This window comes from Anneissia japonica, unplaced genomic scaffold (genome assembly GCF_011630105.1).
Source record: "Anneissia japonica isolate Jap-2015-1 unplaced genomic scaffold, ASM1163010v1 scaffold288300_len60437_cov172, whole genome shotgun sequence".
NCBI lineage: Eukaryota > Metazoa > Echinodermata > Crinoidea > Comatulida > Comatulidae > Anneissia > Anneissia japonica.
This window is the reverse complement of record NW_022694439.1, coordinates 18,407-37,264: the sequence shown is the minus strand read 5'-3', so window position 1 is coordinate 37,264 and position 18,858 is coordinate 18,407. Positions and strand designations below refer to the sequence as shown.

The following is an 18,858-nucleotide window of genomic DNA, read 5'->3' as shown; positions in this document are numbered from 1 at the left end:
CTTTTTCTTTTCCGGTTCATCGCACACGCTAAAGAAATAAGACCGTAGAGGGGGCTCATACAAAATAAAAATAAAATTATCCCTGTATGTACCGAACGTGAATGAACATTCATTTTGTCTGTAAACTTTCTAAAATGGAATCAGCGAAAGATATAGCCGAAGCAAATAAGGCGTCAAATCTCCAATCAACTATTGTCTCAGAGGGAGTAAAGTATTTATGTTTTACTACGACAACGCAGTCTGATTGGGTTTTTCAGTAAGTAGCTAGCCTAGCCTAGGCCCTACCTGGTCCTGCTGGACCCTCCCTGGCTGGCCTGACAAGGAGGGCTTACTGTAGGCTAGCTAGCCTAGCTTTGGCAGACGCAGAGACAGGCTATGTTCCGCTCTCTAGGCTTAGAGCTAGGCAGCAATTATTAGTCAGATTTTGTGTACACTATAGAAATAGAAGCCGAAGGAGTCATTATTTCCTGAACAAAAATGGATACAAGTTGGCATGGGCATGATGAGTTAGCCAACACCAGGCTAAAGAAATATTGTAAACATTTTTTTTTAAATTTCAGCGTTGCCTTATTTTTTCAGTAGGCCTACTTTTATAATATAGGTCAATCACCTTGCCTTGTTATATCATAACCATATGACTTTCTAGGCCTTGCATAACTAAGGACGGTCTAGCCTAGTAGGCTTCATTCATGTTAACCAGCGCCGTAGTAGAGCGAGAATAGTCAGGTTCGCTGTGTGCATTGTGTGTTCATCATAACATAGTACTTGGCTTACCGTAGCAACTAAAAAATATTCTATCGCGATATACAGTACAGTACTGTAGTAAAGTCACTCCAGCTTTGAGCTTTTTGCACATCAGATTGGATGCACTATATCGAATTATAAATCAGGTACTGTAGCCTAAATAAATTTGAAATTCCGAGTTTCCAAGATAATTGTCTTGGAAACATGGAATAAACACTTATTAAGATTATCCTGCTTAACAAACATGCTTATGCAGTTTGGCTGGGACTATCTGCAAAAGTGATTGGATACGTCACCATGATGTACCGGGACAAGAGACTCATTTAATTATACCCAAAACCTGTACAACATTAAGGAAGTTTTCATTCTTCCCAGACACCTTCCCTCTGTGGAAAATACATCACGGCAGAACTGGTTTGTGTGTAAACCCATCCTACACTGGTTATCTAGGCTAGGGAAGGGTGCAAAAGTCGAGCCTGAAACATGAACAATGGCAATAACAAAATACTGTACCAATGACTCAAACATAGAGTACTGTAGGTACACACTGTTCAACAAGTCCCAACCAATGTATGTGATGTAGCAACCTAGGCCCTAGCAGTGGTGGCGCCAGCGTGTGGCAGGGGTAATTTTAAAAATTTAAATAATAATTTGCCTATCCAAATAATGTTATTTTGATTGCTAATCCCTAATACTGTATTGTGGTCCAAAAGCACCATTTGGACCATAGTAAGTCATAACAACTTTTCCTATGAGACCTACCAAGGATTTTTTTTAGTATCATACTCCACTCTTTCTTTCTTTTGCTGCCATTATGAATTGAATAAACAATCTGTGTATTTCTTTTTCAATCTCTTTCAGTGTAACAAATGGTATTGAATTATGGCAACAAAACTTTGATCTATCTAAACTTGGCTCACATGTAAGTTCCAATATATCAGTTGTCATTTGTTCCAGTGATAGTAATTTTTGTACATTATGTGGGGGTGGGAGTTGGGAAGTAGAGGTTGTGAATTAGATACCTTGTACACTAATATAAGAAAACAATGATTTAACCTACTCTACTATATTATATTTTTTTAATGGAAGAGGAGGGGATACCCTTTTGTATACAAAAAAAATATATTTTATTGTGATTGGTCCCCAAAAAACTATTCTAAGTTTGTTATTAGTATTCATATCATTTTTTTATGCTCCATATGTGTGCATTGCTCCAAATTTGTTTCTAATACTTTTTATCAGAGAGATGATTCAGGGTTTTCTAACTACGAAGAATATTTTAGCCAACTGAAAGCAGCCTATGATTTGAATAAATTGACAGTAACTAAGCAACAACCAGAGGTTGTCCTAGTAACGATAGGAAATGGAACAAAATGCCTATGCTACGAATTAACCGAAGCTACTGTAAGCAAACGAAAGTCTGATTTGCGGGACATTTTATTTTACTTAGCAGCTGGAATGGAGAAATTGGAGCAAGAAATTACAGGTTGATTAAATATTTTTAAAAGTACAGTATTTACAGTATATTTATTTACCTAAAGTACAAGCAAGAAAGTAATGAACATATATTTATACCTCCATAATGAAACCAATACATATGTTGATTTGTGTCAATTAATTTTTTGTTAATTGTAATTGTTTTTCCCTTCTTTTAGATTTGAAAAAGGAAAGAGAGAAAATGAAGAAACAAGGCTACTCCTCCAAAATATTCCCAGGTAAGGCAAGAATCTTAAAAGAATGTGTGGATTATGACTGAAATTTTGAAATTAGGCCCCATGTTATAAGAACCCATTCAGATTGGCATTTGAAGTAGGTATTTATAATATTATTTATCAATGTTTATGCTGTACCTTATTTTTGCTATTACTGACATTTAATATATATATTATTTATGTTACTTTTGAAGATGGGAGTGGATACCAAGTTCCAGATTTGGATACAAAACGAGTAGCACCTCTGAATAAACCTCCAAAGGATCCAGGCAGAAGTCTTGTTAACCCCAATAGTAAACGGTCAGACACTTTTCTATTTGCTTCTAAATATTTTTATTTAAAGATTTTTGCTATATAATATACGTACAAATCCTAAAAATTCCAAAAATAAAATTCCTGCCATAGTTGGTAATTCCTAATTAAAAGAGTATTAGAGTAATAACATGCCATTTTGTGTGATGCACGCCAAAGGGTAGTTTCAACATGTAATTTGCTATCTATTACAATTGAATTTTAAATAATTTTTATTTTAAAAATAATTTGCTTTGCTTTGTGATCCATTTTCAGGAGGAAATTGCCAAAAGGTGTTGAATTTGATTAGTTGAGAATTTCAGTGAAAGAGGGTTAGTATGGTTGATGCAGACAAGGGGGTAACACTTTCAAATCAATTGTATTATAAATTCCCATTTTATAGAATACTTATATAATATTTTTGAATTGAATGTATGAACATGAAGAAAAATCATAGTGTAACTTCATTTTGATGTGTATGACGGAAGTGAAGCAAAAGCAATGTCATGATGTTATTTTAAGTTCAATACAATAATCCAACATTCCGCAAATTGTGGGTCGCCAAAATATTGTAGCGAGTCATGAATTTGACAGAAATAATTTTAAAAATGAGCTAGCTCCCTGATTATCATTACTATCGATATTCATATACATGAAAATATATGGTATTTTTTAGAATGTTCAGTGTTATTGTCCACCGTATAAAGCAAAGTTTTATTAATAATTAAAATTTAATCACACTTATTTTGGTATTGGGTCGTCAGTCTAAAAGTTTGTGGAACGCTGTAGTAATCTATGAATAACAATGTGTAAACCAATAATACACACATCCCCTCCACCACACATCAATAAAAATTACAGAGCTTCTAAATTGTGTCATTAGATTTATTAGTTCAGTGTAGTATGTGAAAATAATATATAAATAATGAGTATCAAATAATTGATTATATATTAAAAGTGCAACAACAATAATATTCTATAAAACTGTTTTAAAGACAATTGGATTAGATTTTACCCATAATATATAATTATTCATTATGTAATATATTATACCAAAATACTGAATATCATTTACAATTTGCAAATACACTATTAATTATACAATTTTCCTATAAAATATCATTTTCAATTGTGTACAATTATAAAGCGTTTGAAGCATTGAGTCTCCTCAATGACATTTAAAAGTGAATGTTTCCTAACAATAGTATTATGAAGATTCTAAGGCACTGGAATTAAATTCAATTCAAAAATGGCCAGATAAACACAGGCTTGTTCTAACCTGAGTTTATCAAATACTAATCAAATATAAATACATATAAATATATCAAGTGATTTAGAAACATTCAACAGACTAAGTACAATGTTATAGTAGAATATGACAGTAGTGGCGCAATACCTTCAACACGTTGAGTCTGGTTGTGTAAGCATGAACATAAACACAAAAACGAAGCAAGTTTTTTTTTATCAATTCCAACTCAATATAACAGTGAGTGCCCGGCTTTATATGTTTCTTTATGGCTTGGATTGCTTCATGAGGTCAAATGTTGTGCATTTTGACCCGGTGAGTAAAAGGTGAGCGTCTTTTCTATAACTCCACTTTCTTGCTAAGCTATCCTAGTATTGTGCATAATAATATAATGTACTGTATTATCAAGAATTTTCAACAATATAAATGGATGGATCTGGTGTCTTTGGTAACAAAAACTGACAGATGTACAAATTTAAATTCATCCCTATTATAAGTTTTCATTTTATAGTCGTATTGTGCGCAAGATCATCGTTAAAAAAAAAGCTACAGTATTACCATATGCCTAAAAAATGTATCCTGATTAAATTAGTTTAAAATATAAAGATCAAAATAAATAAATTTTATTACTAACAAAAAATGGTAATGATTTTAAATCAATTACTTCATTCTACTTTCTTGCTACTTAAAGATGGAACCTTTTCACCCATTAATTTTTTGTTAGTACTGCAATGCATTCTGGGAGAAATGATTTGGTAGTCACTGCATACTAAGGCATTGGTTGTGGCCTGTGGCTCTAGTGTACTCAAATGTCATGTTATGACCTACACGAGTTACAGTAGATCAGACCAAGGAGAGAGCCACGGTATTATGCATATACAGTATTACGTAGCTAACGTCACAATACCACATAACAACCCCTTCGTTACAGAGCAACACTATTCAAATGTTTGATAAGGCCGAGTTCCCCCTCATCTACTAACATAATTTTCGAACTTAACCTTCCAACACTTTATCTTTATTAGTATACACCACATCGTAATACTCTGTACACAAGTTAGGCTTGAGAGGGAGGCATGGTAGTGGAAAACTAAATTCATTTATATTAAAAATTCACCCAAATGCAATGTGGTAAATTGTTAATGATGTTGCCAGTTTGTTTAGCATAACCATTACATTTTTAAATGGTTAAATTAGTACAAGAGTGCCATACAAATAATTAAATAGTGGAACATGAAGCAACTAACGAGGAGTTGGGTGGGAATGTGGTTGTACAGTAATACAAAACACAGAATAGCTACAACCTAATAAACAAATACCATACAATTACACAATGGCCATCCATAACCTTTGTACACATTATCTATTACCCCCGCCAAATTACCCAACTCTTGCCCAATTACCCCACCCTCCTCCCAATGTAATTGAGCAATTGCATCTCATTCAGATCACACTTTGGCAATTTCGGATATCATAACAACAGTCAGGATAAAAATACAAAGGAAGGAACAGCCGAAGATGAGGGTCCTCCATCTTTCACACTAAATCAAAGAAAAAGAAATGTACAATTAAAAAGTGAATACAAGTGAAATTAAACATAGTTAACTTGGAAATTTTCTGAGGAGAGGCTGTGGTTTGAACTCGCCTTGCGGTCGGGGGTTCAGACGGTTCACTTGCACCTGTGGGCAATTTACACACATTTGTCTCCACTCTTAGGAGTACAAATGGGTACAATGTTGTACCATTGAATAATAATAGTCTGTGCAAATTAAATTGCAGTATGACTTGAAATAATTTCCAGGGATGGAAAGACTACATTTTGTGCTGGTCTGTCAATTTATGGATCCCATGACCAGAGTTAAAAACATCACCACCAGTGCTGTGTACCCCTTTGCAGAAGGGTGCAGTTATTAATGCGAAAGAGGCATTATACATAGGCAGGTGGCACAGCAGTAGGGCTAATGATTCCAATTTAAATGTCAGTGTTCTAGTCTGAGCTTGGATACTTGTTTGTACCACCCAGTAGCTAAATGTGCATATCTAGTTGAATTGTTTTGATTCATGTGTCACTAGAAGTAGTACATACATAATTGATTGTTTTAAATGAGCAAATATTATTTTTTATTAAATTTTTAGGATTTTTCAATACTTCATCACAGATACTTTTAACACCATGTGACATGCCTAAATATGGTCATGATGACATCACATCATGTGCCTATGACTATATATGGGCATACAACAGTTTTTTGATAGTCTGCACAGGGCTTAATTTGCAACCAATTACTTACTGAGTTGCCTGACGTTGTAGGAGCAGCGACGGTGACTTTATTTCCATCCACAGGCTGCATTGCAACGCCATCAGGCTGATTTGCTTCTGTGTAATAATAATTAGAATCAGAATACAATAACTCGTAAACATTCCAATACCTGATGTGTTCCCGTACTGAATGTTCAGTACATTCCCAAATGCTTGCTTTTTTTTTCTCGCAAGCATTTGGGAACATACTGAACATTTAGTACGATAACGTGTCAGGTGGGGCAAACATCATTCCCATTCACAACATTAACAGAAAACAAAAAGTTATGTACAATACCTTCAAATTACAGTAGGTCTAAAATAGTACTCAATAGATCTTTGTCATGTTGCCTATTAATATAATGAGTAATTTAGCACACATTTATTTATTTATTTATTTCATTTCATCAGACCAACAGCGAATCATTGCCACTAACAGGCTGGTAAAATATACTCATATAGAGTAAGGTAAAAAATGAGTTTTTTTCATACAAATTATATACTACAGTAGGTAATTAAATACACAGGAATTAACATAGTTGTTAAATAATGATACTATCAGTAAAATTTATCATTATTCATAATAAATATAATACAATTTTTGTTATATTTAAGAATAAAAAATTAATTGTTACCAAATGATCGATGACACAATAAACCACTAATAAAATTCAAAAATATGACGATACTTTTGAGAACGATCATTTCAGGCAATGCCTGAACAATTTAATAAGGCCTAGCCATTGCTAGGCCTTACGCCTTAAAATAATTATATTATTAATAATAAAAGAAATTAAGTATTTCCAGAACAGGCCTAGCTAGAATTTATATGCTAAATTTCCTGCATAATTGATTCATTCAGAAATGTTATTTAAGGCACTGATATTGTAGAATTTCCATTGCATTGAATTTTGGGTTGACTTCATCAGGTGGAAAATTTTGTATTCAAAGGGATGAGCTTATAAGTGGGATCTATAATATTAGGGAGCTTTCGACGACGGTAGAACGTAATTATGTCAGTAAAAGTCATCTGCGCATGCGAGACGTTAAGGTCACCTCGTCGAGCAGATTCTGGAACACAATTTGGCCAAATCTACGTATGCACTAAACGTGGGACACCAGGTAGGACGGTCACGCATGAGTGATTCCGTTGTAGCGTTGCATCGTCGCACAAATCGAAAGCTCCCTATAATTAAGAGCAAAAGTAATAACAGTAATGAGAATAAAAAGAACACTATATAATTGGATTACTAATTGTAAAAACGGCATACTTTGATTGGTATCACACTTTGCTCTGAAATTGAAGATTTCGAATGTCAGTATTATTGTGAAAGCGATAATAAGAAACGTGAACATTATCCAAAATGCACCGACGTCTGTGATGGACTCTGCTGATTCAAAATAGAAGTCACACGCCAGCACGATTGCAGTTACTGAAACAACAATATTAAAAATACCAATTTGTAAATAATTATTATAATACAACATATTTATAACAATCTTAGTAATAACATCTAATAATAACAATAATTGTTGTGCAAGTAATATCTATAAATAGCGATTATGCACAGTACTGGAAGACGATGTAATTGTGGCTCATGGATGATTGGGTGTGAAATAAAATGAAATAAATAAAATTAAATAACAGTAATACTAATAACAAAAACAATAATTCTATGAATTCATTTTTGGAAATATAAATCAACAGTGACCAATCCAGAAAATTAAGTGAGTGTGCATGTGTGTGTTGGGGTGGGGGAGAGGGAGATTATGTTACAATAACAATTACAACAATAATAGAGGTTTTCCTCACAAGACCTTCACAATAATATATTAATTAATGTCTGGATAAGTTCATTTTAATTTTCTTCAAAATTTTGAGTGTATAAAGAAAGCAATGCTACAAGGTGCCCCCAAAAAATCGTTTTTAATAACGATCCATTAAGACAGCCACCGACAATCAGCATACTGTGTCGTCCAGCGTTCATAGGAAGAGGAGTTGGATTCGCCATACAATGGTTGTACGACTGTCGTACAATGGAGTAATGATAATAATAATAATTTTATTCTTTATTCACAGTAAAACTTGACTTAATACAAAAATTAGAAAGTTGTTATTCAGCAAGGCTGTGTCCTTAAACTAATTAAGTACTTAAATCTAAATCTAAAAATACACATTAAAACTTTATTAGAGTTAAAACATCTTAGGCCTACATACTTGTAAATCACAATAAAAGTAACATTATCGTACTAAAGATAAAATGTAATTAAAACTAATTAATTAATTAATTAATTAATTTGTTATCACAGTATTCATAAGCTTCTGTACTGACATTGTAATTATGTGCTTTAAAAATTAATTGAGTGATTGACTGATTAAGATCACCTTACACTGTAGGTTTAAATTATCAAATAAGTAAACATTAATTAATTGAGTGATTGACTGATTGAGATCACCTAACACTGTAGGTTTAAATTATCAAATAAGTAAACATTAATTAATTGAGTGATTGACTGATTGAGATCACCTTACACTGTAGGTTTAAATTATCAAATAAGTAAACATTGCTTCTATTAAGGAAGCTACACATCAATGTTTACATTGTATATCTAATCAGTTTAGTCGTGGCAGGTGTTTATGAAAAGAAATTAACATAATCTTACTTGCACAAACCCAACCCGAAAGGCCAACAATCCTGTGCAGATGGTTGAAGTATGGACGCCTGAAAAATAAACAAATCTCCTGTAGTGTATAAATGATTGACTGTTGTTCTGGTATGGAGAAATATTTCCATTAGTAATCAAAACAAAAGCAACACTTCAATGTATATTAATTGTATACAAGTTTATGTGTTCACTACACTTCTTTGGGGTGATTTCCATCCATGCTATGGTTGATAAAGCATAGGGCACTAATAATTATGTGATGTGTAGCTGTTAAAGATCAAAGAATGCTACTTTTCTGCTGTAAACAAGCCACATTGTATTATTAGACATAGGTTTTATTTTTATCTTTATATTGTTTTTAGTATTGTATGTCATAAATTTCATGTTAACTTAATTTTTGGATGCACCTTTATCATGTAAATTGTGCCATTGTTTCAAAAGTGGAGTTTCCTAATAAATTATTATTAGGCATTTTTCGTTTTGACTACTCAGCCAGTCTACTACGAACTAATAGAGCGTAACAGACATCATCTGCGCATGCTCACAAACCTTACTGGCTAAATCGGCGTTGTGACAGCTTCCGCGACCACCCTAATTTCTGAATTTGGCGTAGTGGCGACTACCATAATACTGACCAATCGGATCACCGGATTGTTTGGCAAACTGCTGGTAACTTTTTTGTTGGGGGTTTCAATTTTCATCGCATCCACGATCGAGCATTGTTCGTTCAATAATGAATTAATTATTAAAACAAGTGAGTAATTAAATGTTTTATGAAGGCCTATTTATATACATACAATAAATGTGGAATTTCGGAATAGTCACAACATATAATTAGGTAAATCAGTGGATAGTGAAAAAAGGGGCCTCTTAGCCTTAGGCTAGCCTAGCCTTGTCAGGGAGGGTGGATTTCGGGTAGGAGAAAACACATTATCTGGTGCCGCTAGCTAGGGCATCTGCGCCCATGGTGTCGTGTATCAAGCCTTGCTATATAAATACCTCTGTTTTAAAATGTTATGTACATTTATTTGTACATCATCGTTGCATTTGGCAAATTGCCTCTTCTCCCGGTTCCTGACTCTTTTGACACCTAGGCTAGGCCTAGCCTGTAGGCATAGATACTAGCCAACAGCGAAACATCACTCAGTGTTTCTGGAAATTTTTTTTTTGTATTTGACTAATGTTTTTATTCACATTCCTTTTTTCAAATATAAAACAAGGGAACGTTTTTCCCTGGTAATAAAACCATGGTCGACTAACTCCTCTCCGTAGGCCTACGTACGTGTGGTGCGTCATCGTAGTCGCCTTAGAAAAACGAAAACAGCTCTTGGTGTAGTATGTGAACAGTGTCTTGACGTTGCCGTCACGGTCCATTAGTTCGTAGTAGACTGGCCGCGTAGTCGAAAACGAAAAATGCCTATTATTATTAGGCAACAGAACACTGTAAGTCTACGTTCAGACTTGGAGATAGGCCAGGCTTGAGTAAAGCCCCACTCAACGTTAAGCCCGGCTTAACTTTGCCAGGCGTTCAGACTAGCGGGTTTAGCCAGGCGAGAATTTGCATAATAATGCACCGTAACCAGGAAACGTGTTTCAAAACATTGCTCGCGAAACGATACGCTCACTCACAGCGTACGTAATTGAATGTTGATTGGTCATTTCGTCACCCGAAGTCAATGCATGAGTGTAGTTCTTTTTTGCCAAATACATGTATATTTAAGGGCTTGCCCTTATGGTTCTTTGTGTTTACAAGTAGACTGAATATTAATTTGTATATATTTTTCTTTTTAATTTTTGAGGAATATGCAGTTTACTATTTATACTTTTTTGCCTTATGGATATTTATATTTAAAATAAAGAAATGATGAATTAATGAATGACTAATTTAAGTATAAAACCAGCAATTCAACCATTGCCTACAAATTTATTCTTTTAATGATTTTTAATGTTTTTGAAATAAAGATACCAATAAATAAAAGATATAATTTTGTAACATAAATTATGTTGATCCATTCTGATAAAAAAAAATGGTTAAATTGACAGATGGATGACTGAAAGACAAAATGAAGGGAGTGGTGGATAGAGGCATGGATGATGGGGTAGTAGACAGACTTACCTTGGTGTTCCAGGATGAGGTCTAAAAATAGCCATTATTGGATTGATTGTTCCAAATCCCACAGCAAAACAACCCATGATAGCATGAGCAAATGTAGTTTTCTAGGAAAAATGAGAATATTTAGAAAACATTAGGATTTAATTGTAAAATCCAAGTGAATAAATATTTTATCAACTTTTCAAATTATACTCTTATATAACCTTACTGTTTTCATTAATAATAATATGGTAAAATGATATTATGATTTCATTATTCTAAAATTATGATAATTCATCTCAAACATCATTTGCTCTGTGAACCATATTTTTCAATCAATAGCTCACAGTTTCCAGGCATTCCCAGGAATAACAAATTATAAAATGACCAGTGGTGGCAGCGGCATTTATGTGATCATTCTATCTTTTCTCTATCTATTTCTACATAGAAATAAAATACTTACATTTGTCGATTGAACAAATTCTCCTTTAACTGCAAATATGGCAACAAATGCAGACACAAACAACACCCATGTGCTTATCATACAGATACGGTGAATCTACAAGAAAAAATGATGGAAGGCAATTAATGAAAGATAAAGGATTAAGGTGGTAATCCATGCTACTGGCATTACCAACTCAGAAGAGGTTCTGCACAGTAAAGGAAGAAGATGATGATGATGATGATGATGTGTTTTTATTGATTAACTTGCATGTGTTTTCATTGATTCTCATCAAATTTTTGATATGCCTGAAATTCAAAATCTGTCCTTAAGCTGAACAGTGAAACTATACTATTAATTTGATTAGAATAGTTTTTATTACAAAAAAATGCTATGTAAAAATCTCTTACTTTTGTTTCCCATTTTACATAATAGTTTTATTTTCGATTTATCTTATCTTTCCTTTGTATGGTTTAAGGTGATATAATTTTAAATAGCTATCTGTGTAATATGGTTATTTATAATAAAAAACTTTGACGGAGCTTTTGCACTTATTCTTTCTTTAGGTTTGCTAGATATTTTTGATCACCGTAAATCCTCGAATAAGGGCTGCTTATTACCACGGCACTTAATCGAGAACGGCGCTAGCAAAAATAATCATGTTTGGTGCGGCACTTATTCGAGGATTTACGGTACTAAGGTATACTCACATTGAACCAAACTTTAGTACCGCAGAGAGTTTCCTCAGGGAGAAAAGTTTTCATGTATCGAGCGACAAGAATACCAGTACTTGCGAAGAACATCCACGCAATCACCATAAGGATACCTGTCAACCATACAGTAGTTATCATAAGAAATAAAGATGCATCAAAACATATATTTGAGTGATATAAAGAGGCATAGTCTAGTTTTGGCGTGGGAGAACAAAACTAAGAATGCGGAAGTAATTATCCCTATTCCAATGAAAACCTAAAGGTTATTTTTAACTCTCATGAGAAGCTTTAGAAACACTCAGCTGATTAAATAATAGATCTTTTTTATATGGGCGGCCATTAGGGCCAATGTACTCTACTGCCTCTATTATACTGCCCTCATCGGAGCTTTCGAGATTACGAGAACTTGTTGGTATTTTAACTCACTTAGTGGAACTAATTGGGTGGGTGCGTTCGCATTCTCCAGCCTATGCCTATGTTATACCTAAATAAAAAAAAATCAACATACCATGGGCTTTCTTAGTTTTTGGAAGTTGATCGTCACCTGACACAGCCCCAACAGCTAACAAATCCACAGCGCTTGTTGTCACCCATCGGTTGCTTCCATGGTAAACAAGTGTGTCTGAGGAATTGAATGATAGAACATTTTTTTTTTTCTCTTTTGTGGAAATGATAAATAATAAATCACAATCAATCAACTGTGGAAAATTTAGATATCATTTGGGACAGAGGCTCTGCTAATAATGCGGTAATAATACTGTTACAAGTACTGGCATAAACCATTCATACCAACCAATATATTGCAGTAATAGTGCTGTAATATAACACCTTTCCTGTATGAATGGAACCCGTACGCTGAGAGAGATTCATTAGTTAATCTTTTTAGTCATCACCGACTGAGAGTGCAGTAAATAATGTCATAGTGGTATGCTAGACTTTATACTGTTCGCTGAAGAGTGTATAAAAATTCTCGCCTAAGGAGTAATATTGCAAGAATGTGACATGCTTCGTTTCAGAAACACGTTGGAACGCACCGTAACAGCAATATTGCGGTAATATTACTAGGTCTGAAATGGAACGCTGTGTGACCCCCAATATTGCGGCTGCGGTTAGCACTGACCTATTCATACAGAAGGCGATGTCGGGGAATATTCCCGCAATATTGCAGTAACGTAGCTTTGCATGAAAGTGGCTTAATTCTCTTTCATTTGGGCATCATATGGGTAATTCCATTTCACATTATTATGGACCAATTATACTGGTACTGGTATGGGCATTTATAATGCACCTTTTCTTTGAGGTTATAAAGCGCATTTCTTTTCCCTGGTCAATGGGTCCACCTGCTGTAAGTGTTGCTGCTGTAATCAGTGCAGGGGCAGGCAACCCCACCAGGTAACCATTTATACTCCCGGGTGGAGAGGAGCAATGCAAATAAAGTGTCTTTCTCAACGACACAAGCGAAATGCAGAGCGAGGGATTGAAAACCTGACCTCGAGTTTGGGAATCCAAACCGTTCCTGCTGATGCTAAATCACTTCTACCATATACATGTTGCTGATACAGGTCTTAGAATGTTCACTGAATAGTAAGTGGACTGTCACAACGATGAATATGAAGCTTAGTTTGGCTTGGATGCTGACAATGCAATTTTTGCTTACTGACTCAGTTAGCAAACAAAATTATCATTCAGTTTACCTCCATTTCTTGTAGATTTGGATCCAATAACATACAGCGATTTATTTAGACTAAGAAACTCAGCATCTCCATCATCCAAGTCAATGTTTCTTGAGAAAATGCAACGAATAGTGCCATCAACAGCATCCACCATAATGTTAGATAAACCTTTCTAAAATAAGAACAAACAAAATATTTTTACAAATAAAAGAAAGAAAACCCTGACCTTAGCTTTTTAGACATATTGTTTTTTTTTTTTAATTAATTATGCTATAAATCAATAGAATAATAATTACAAAACGTTAAGTTAAAGCCCCATTCCTGGCAAAATTTCATTTTAAAAAAATGCGTATGCATTACTCTATTTATTATAAACAATGGAAAAATATAGGCATAAATTTTAGTTTTACGCAAAAGAATAAAAAAAAAAGAGAAATACAGACTATTTCTCATAGGAGATTACCATTTTCTCGAAGAATTCTTCGTTACTAGGCAAATGTATATCGCATTTGCTGGAATGCTCTCACTTTTATGTATATTTTATACAGTCAATAAAGTTCACCCTCTCTAATGAAACTGGTTTTTGTATTTCGCATCTTGCACACTGCGATCGATCGAGTAGGCCGGAGATATGTTTGTTTATAATTGTCAAAATCTCGGTCAGAATCATTTTTTTTACCAGATTTGAAATAATTTCTATAAAATATTATATTTCACAAGTGTCAATACTAGCAACGGAAAATATCATGTCGGCCGTTTTTATGTGTGATAAAAGAACCTAAATCGAGGTAAGGCTAGGCCTAGCCTAGCAGTTTTCCATAGGCTAATGTTTTCGGCGCCTACTAAATTTCTTTGCAGACCTATCGCAAAATCAAACATGAAAAATCCTTCCGCATTTATTTTTTGTGTGATACACACAAAATCAAATTTCAGTCTTATTTTACATTTTTTTCATGTTTAGGAATGTCTAAATTCAGTTAAATTAGCAATTTCGTATTACATTTATAAATCTTTATAACATATATAAAAATTTTTCCTAACAACAGAAATCTTGCCGGGAATGGGGCTTTAATGAAAAACATAAATGGCTTTTGTTACATTTGCTCTTGTTGTCACTTGGTTCTGATCGTATCCATCGGTAAAATAACGCTTAAGCATCCCGTCCGAGAAGCAAGCATAAACATCAGAACCAGGCTTCAATAAAAATAAGAAAAAAAACCAGATTAAGTTTAAATTGAAATAATTATTCATAGCCTCTACCATCAACAAAATAAGTATATTATTATTATTATATTATTTGTTATTGAGTAGAGCTTCTTTAAAATGGTAATGGATTAAAAAAGAGAAAGTTATTGTAAGTTATTTTGTCCCTGGTCACTAAATGAATAACTTTTCTAGGCTCCCTAAATTCTACATGACTTTACCATTTTATTGTTCTCAGAAAATCCGACTGCACCAAACGTCTCTCCAGATCCTGCCTCTACGCTCAATTCAAAGTCAATGAGGGAATCAGTATCACTATTACGATTCCAAGCAACAAAAAAAGTGCAGGAAGAGGGAGGGTAACAATCTTCAGGTGAACGAAAGCAACCTCGGGTCGTTCCACAAGGATCCTATAAAAAGACTGTATGTTAGAAAGTGCCATTTGTGACATCAAAATCTGTAAAACAAGGTTTCAATTTATGAATTCAGTCTCTTAAATCCAGTCTGAGGAATATACCTTTTTTGTGAAGGTGTCACATTTGTCTATAGCATGGTAATGTCAGTCAAGTTTAGGATGCTCCCTATGTAGCTTCATGGGAGTATACCTTGCTGTCAAAGGTAAGCATTTTCTATTTTAATAACTCTATCTGACAATTGTGAATAAGCCCATTGACACTTCGGAAATTTAAGGCCCATTGCAAGGATGTAAATGAAAATGTTAAACTGGTTATGTTGATTTTACTTAGCTTACATCAGCTGCATTGGTATTCTTAGTAGTTGGAAGTTGATCAGCACCACCTGAAACATCATTAGTAGCTAACAGATTCACACTCTTAGGTGTCAACCATCGGCTGTTTCCATGGTAATCCAATGTATCTGAGGAATTAAAATGATAGAACATAAGATAACATGATGAATATAACAGAATTCACAAAAAATCAATTGTAAATCACTTAAGTCACACATGAATTTTTTTTTTATAAACTTTTCTTTTAATGATTTGCTATGTTGTGACGTTGAATTAAACTTTTTTTTTTCCTCAATATTTCTCTTATTGGATTGTGTTTACCTACAGTAGGTGTGTGTGTAAGTTTAGGCCTATAGTACTGTACAGAAAAGTAAGTCTGTATTTGCTGTATCTGCTTTGTATTTATATACTTTAAGTAGTTTAATTGTTAAGTTATGATAAGAAGGGTATTTTATGCTTGTGCTTTTTGTATTTTTTTTTTTAATGTAACTTCTTTTTTGTAATTTTGTTGGTCTTGAATGCACCGTCAATTGACGAGTGCCACTGTAACAAAAGTGTAAGTTCAATAAATTATTATTATCAAATGTAAATTACTTTAACCATGATTTACTTTAAGTCAGATGCAAATCATATATACTCTATATCACATGTAAATTACTCTAACACATATGCAAATCACACATAGATCAGTTCAAATCATATGTAAATCACATAAATATATTCAAGTCACATTCAAATCAAATGTAAATCAGTTCAAATCACATGTAAATCAGAAGTAAATCACTTAAAGTCTCATGCAAATCATGTGTATATCACATGTAAATCACTCTAAGTCACATGTAAATCAGAAGTAAAGCACATGAAAATCACATCTCAGAAGTAATAACTTCAAGTCACGCGCAAATAATATGTAAATCAGTTTAAATCACATGTAAATCACAGAGGTCCCAAGTCTACCACTACTTGCAGTAGTCTACCGCTTTTAGCGATGACCTACCGCGCTACCGTAAGCTTACGGTTTTCTACCGCATGAAAAAAATTCTCCTGTAAATTTTTGAAAATTTTGAGTAGGCTATTTAATTTTGAATATCAGCTTAGCCTAGGCCTAGGTAAAAACATAACTCAGGATGTTAAAAAACAATCGTAAACAATCACAAATAAGTTTATTCCACTCCCTACCATAACTGTTTATAATGCATTTGCAATTAATTACGGTAACTGCTGAAAACACGGAATCAAAATACACTTTTTTTTAATTAAAAATGTCGATGCACCCATCCTTCTGACGCCCGGCCTGAGACCATGCCTGCAGTGTGATTTGATATCTAAACAACCCCATAAACAACATGCCCTTTGATCCATAGAACAGGCCTACAGCTAACTTTTTGCATAAAGTTAATTTTATCGAGCTGTTCCATGAAAATAATCACACAATTATTAATAGTCGAAAATAATAAGTAAAAACATGGCTCCAGCGAAGAAACGCAAAATACATGTGCTTTTAATTCACAATAATTCAAGAAGTACATTCGCCACTGGTGGCGCACCATCGAGGTCAACGAACTCAACTCTGGAAAAAGTATACCATACTGTTTGAAAGCATGGAGGTCCATGTTGTTGGTATATATGCTGTAATATCGGTGAAGAACGGTGGAATTGCTGATGTTGAAAGATATTTAAAGGTATGTTGACCTCGAGCCATTTTTTCCTACACTAGCAGGGCCAGACTAGGCCAGGTCAACCGTCCTTAAAATACCTTAGGTCTAGACCTCAGTTAAGGTTTTTGAGGTCAAGCTACGTACACCTAGACAAGACTATTGATATTTTAACAAGAATAAGAAAAAAATTAGGTTACATACATTTTTAGACAATATTTTCGTTACTTTTTTATGTTTACAGATTTGTTTGCCATGATTGAACTCCTGCATCCAAATTCCGCTCTTCTCTTAGCAGCAAAGGAGCTACTACTACTACTGTTGAATACAATAATAAACTAACAGATGCCACAAAAGAACAGTAAATTGATGTAATTAATGATATTGATGTAGTAGGCCTAAGTGTAAATAAATGAATAATGTATAATATTAGACTAGGCCTCCTGTACAGATTAGTAGATTCCAGAATTTATGTAATTTCATGGTATTAATTTACATTGTGTAAATAAAAATGAAAGCAAGAGCAAGTTAACTGTGTGTTTGATCATTGAATGTCAAGTATTTGATATTATGAGTAGTTGAGTAATGGCTGCAACACGACGCGCGTTGTATTTGCAGGCGGCCAAAGTTTCCCGACAAAATCTCCTGCAAATGGAGTTCTTCAACTTGGGACCCCTGAAATCAGAGGTAAATCACTTCAAAGTCACATGAAATCAAATGTCAGGGGTCCCAATTTTAGTACATTTTGTTGCTGCGAACAGTGATTTAATTATAATGCCGATAGTGCATACAGTAGGGACATCATTACATAATGTATTATCATCTAAAGAATTTAGTATGTGTTCTCTATAATATTTCATCCAGTGACTGGAGTAATAATGTAAAACATTGGCATTACACACTATAAAACACCAACATAGGCATGCATAACAGTTGTAGCTGGAAGGGTTCAGCATTATGTATTTGTTGCATCTAATAGTAATCTAGATGTGTATAAGAGACAGGGAGTATACCTTGCTGTCAAAGGTAAGCATTTTCTATTTTAATAACTCTATCTGACAATTGTGAATAAGCCCATTGACACTTCGGAAATTTAAGGCCCATTGCAAGGATGTAAATGAAAATGTTAAACTGGTTATGTTGATTTTACTTAGCTTACATCAGCTGCATTGGTATTCTTAGTAGTTGGAAGTTGATCAGCACCACCTGAAACATCATTAGTAGCTAACAGATTCACACTCTTAGGTGTCAACCATCGGCTGTTTCCATGGTAATCCAATGTATCTGAGGAATTAAAATGATAGAACATAAGATAACATGATGAATATAACAGAATTCACAAAAAATCAATTGTAAATCACTTAAGTCACACA

At 33.9% G+C, this 18,858-nt stretch overlaps 3 protein-coding genes across 3 annotated transcripts in view; 1 reads left to right on the top strand and 2 right to left on the bottom strand.

The window, feature by feature from the left end:
- The first annotated feature begins 42 nt into the window (after positions 1 to 42).
- LOC117101059 (protein PAXX-like) lies at positions 43 to 3,618 on the top strand. The gene is made up of 6 exons (XM_033240924.1): positions 43 to 256; positions 1,606 to 1,666; positions 1,987 to 2,230; positions 2,400 to 2,459; positions 2,651 to 2,756; positions 3,024 to 3,618. The coding sequence occupies exons 1-6, from the start codon at positions 102 to 104 to the stop codon at positions 3,055 to 3,057; spliced, it is 660 nt and encodes a 219-aa protein (XP_033096815.1). The 5' UTR covers positions 43 to 101; the 3' UTR covers positions 3,058 to 3,618.
- LOC117101057 (putative ferric-chelate reductase 1 homolog) lies at positions 3,619 to 15,998 on the bottom strand. Its single transcript, XM_033240922.1, has 12 exons — positions 15,834 to 15,998; positions 15,304 to 15,492; positions 14,978 to 15,073; positions 13,901 to 14,051; positions 12,715 to 12,828; positions 12,204 to 12,319; positions 11,515 to 11,610; positions 11,076 to 11,176; positions 8,957 to 9,015; positions 7,564 to 7,725; positions 6,285 to 6,370; positions 3,619 to 5,534 (listed from the first exon to the last, which is right to left on the bottom strand). The coding sequence occupies exons 1-12, from the start codon at positions 15,981 to 15,983 to the stop codon at positions 5,442 to 5,444; spliced, it is 1,413 nt and encodes a 470-aa protein (XP_033096813.1). The 5' UTR covers positions 15,984 to 15,998; the 3' UTR covers positions 3,619 to 5,441.
- Positions 15,999 to 18,635: 2,637 nt separating this feature from the next.
- LOC117101056 (putative ferric-chelate reductase 1) overlaps positions 18,636 to 18,858 on the bottom strand; it is a gene marked incomplete in the record, with an annotated part of 7,048 nt that continues 6,825 nt past the window's right edge. The window contains 1 exon segment of the mRNA XM_033240920.1: positions 18,636 to 18,744. Within this exon segment, the coding sequence (XP_033096811.1) occupies positions 18,636 to 18,744 (109 nt within the window).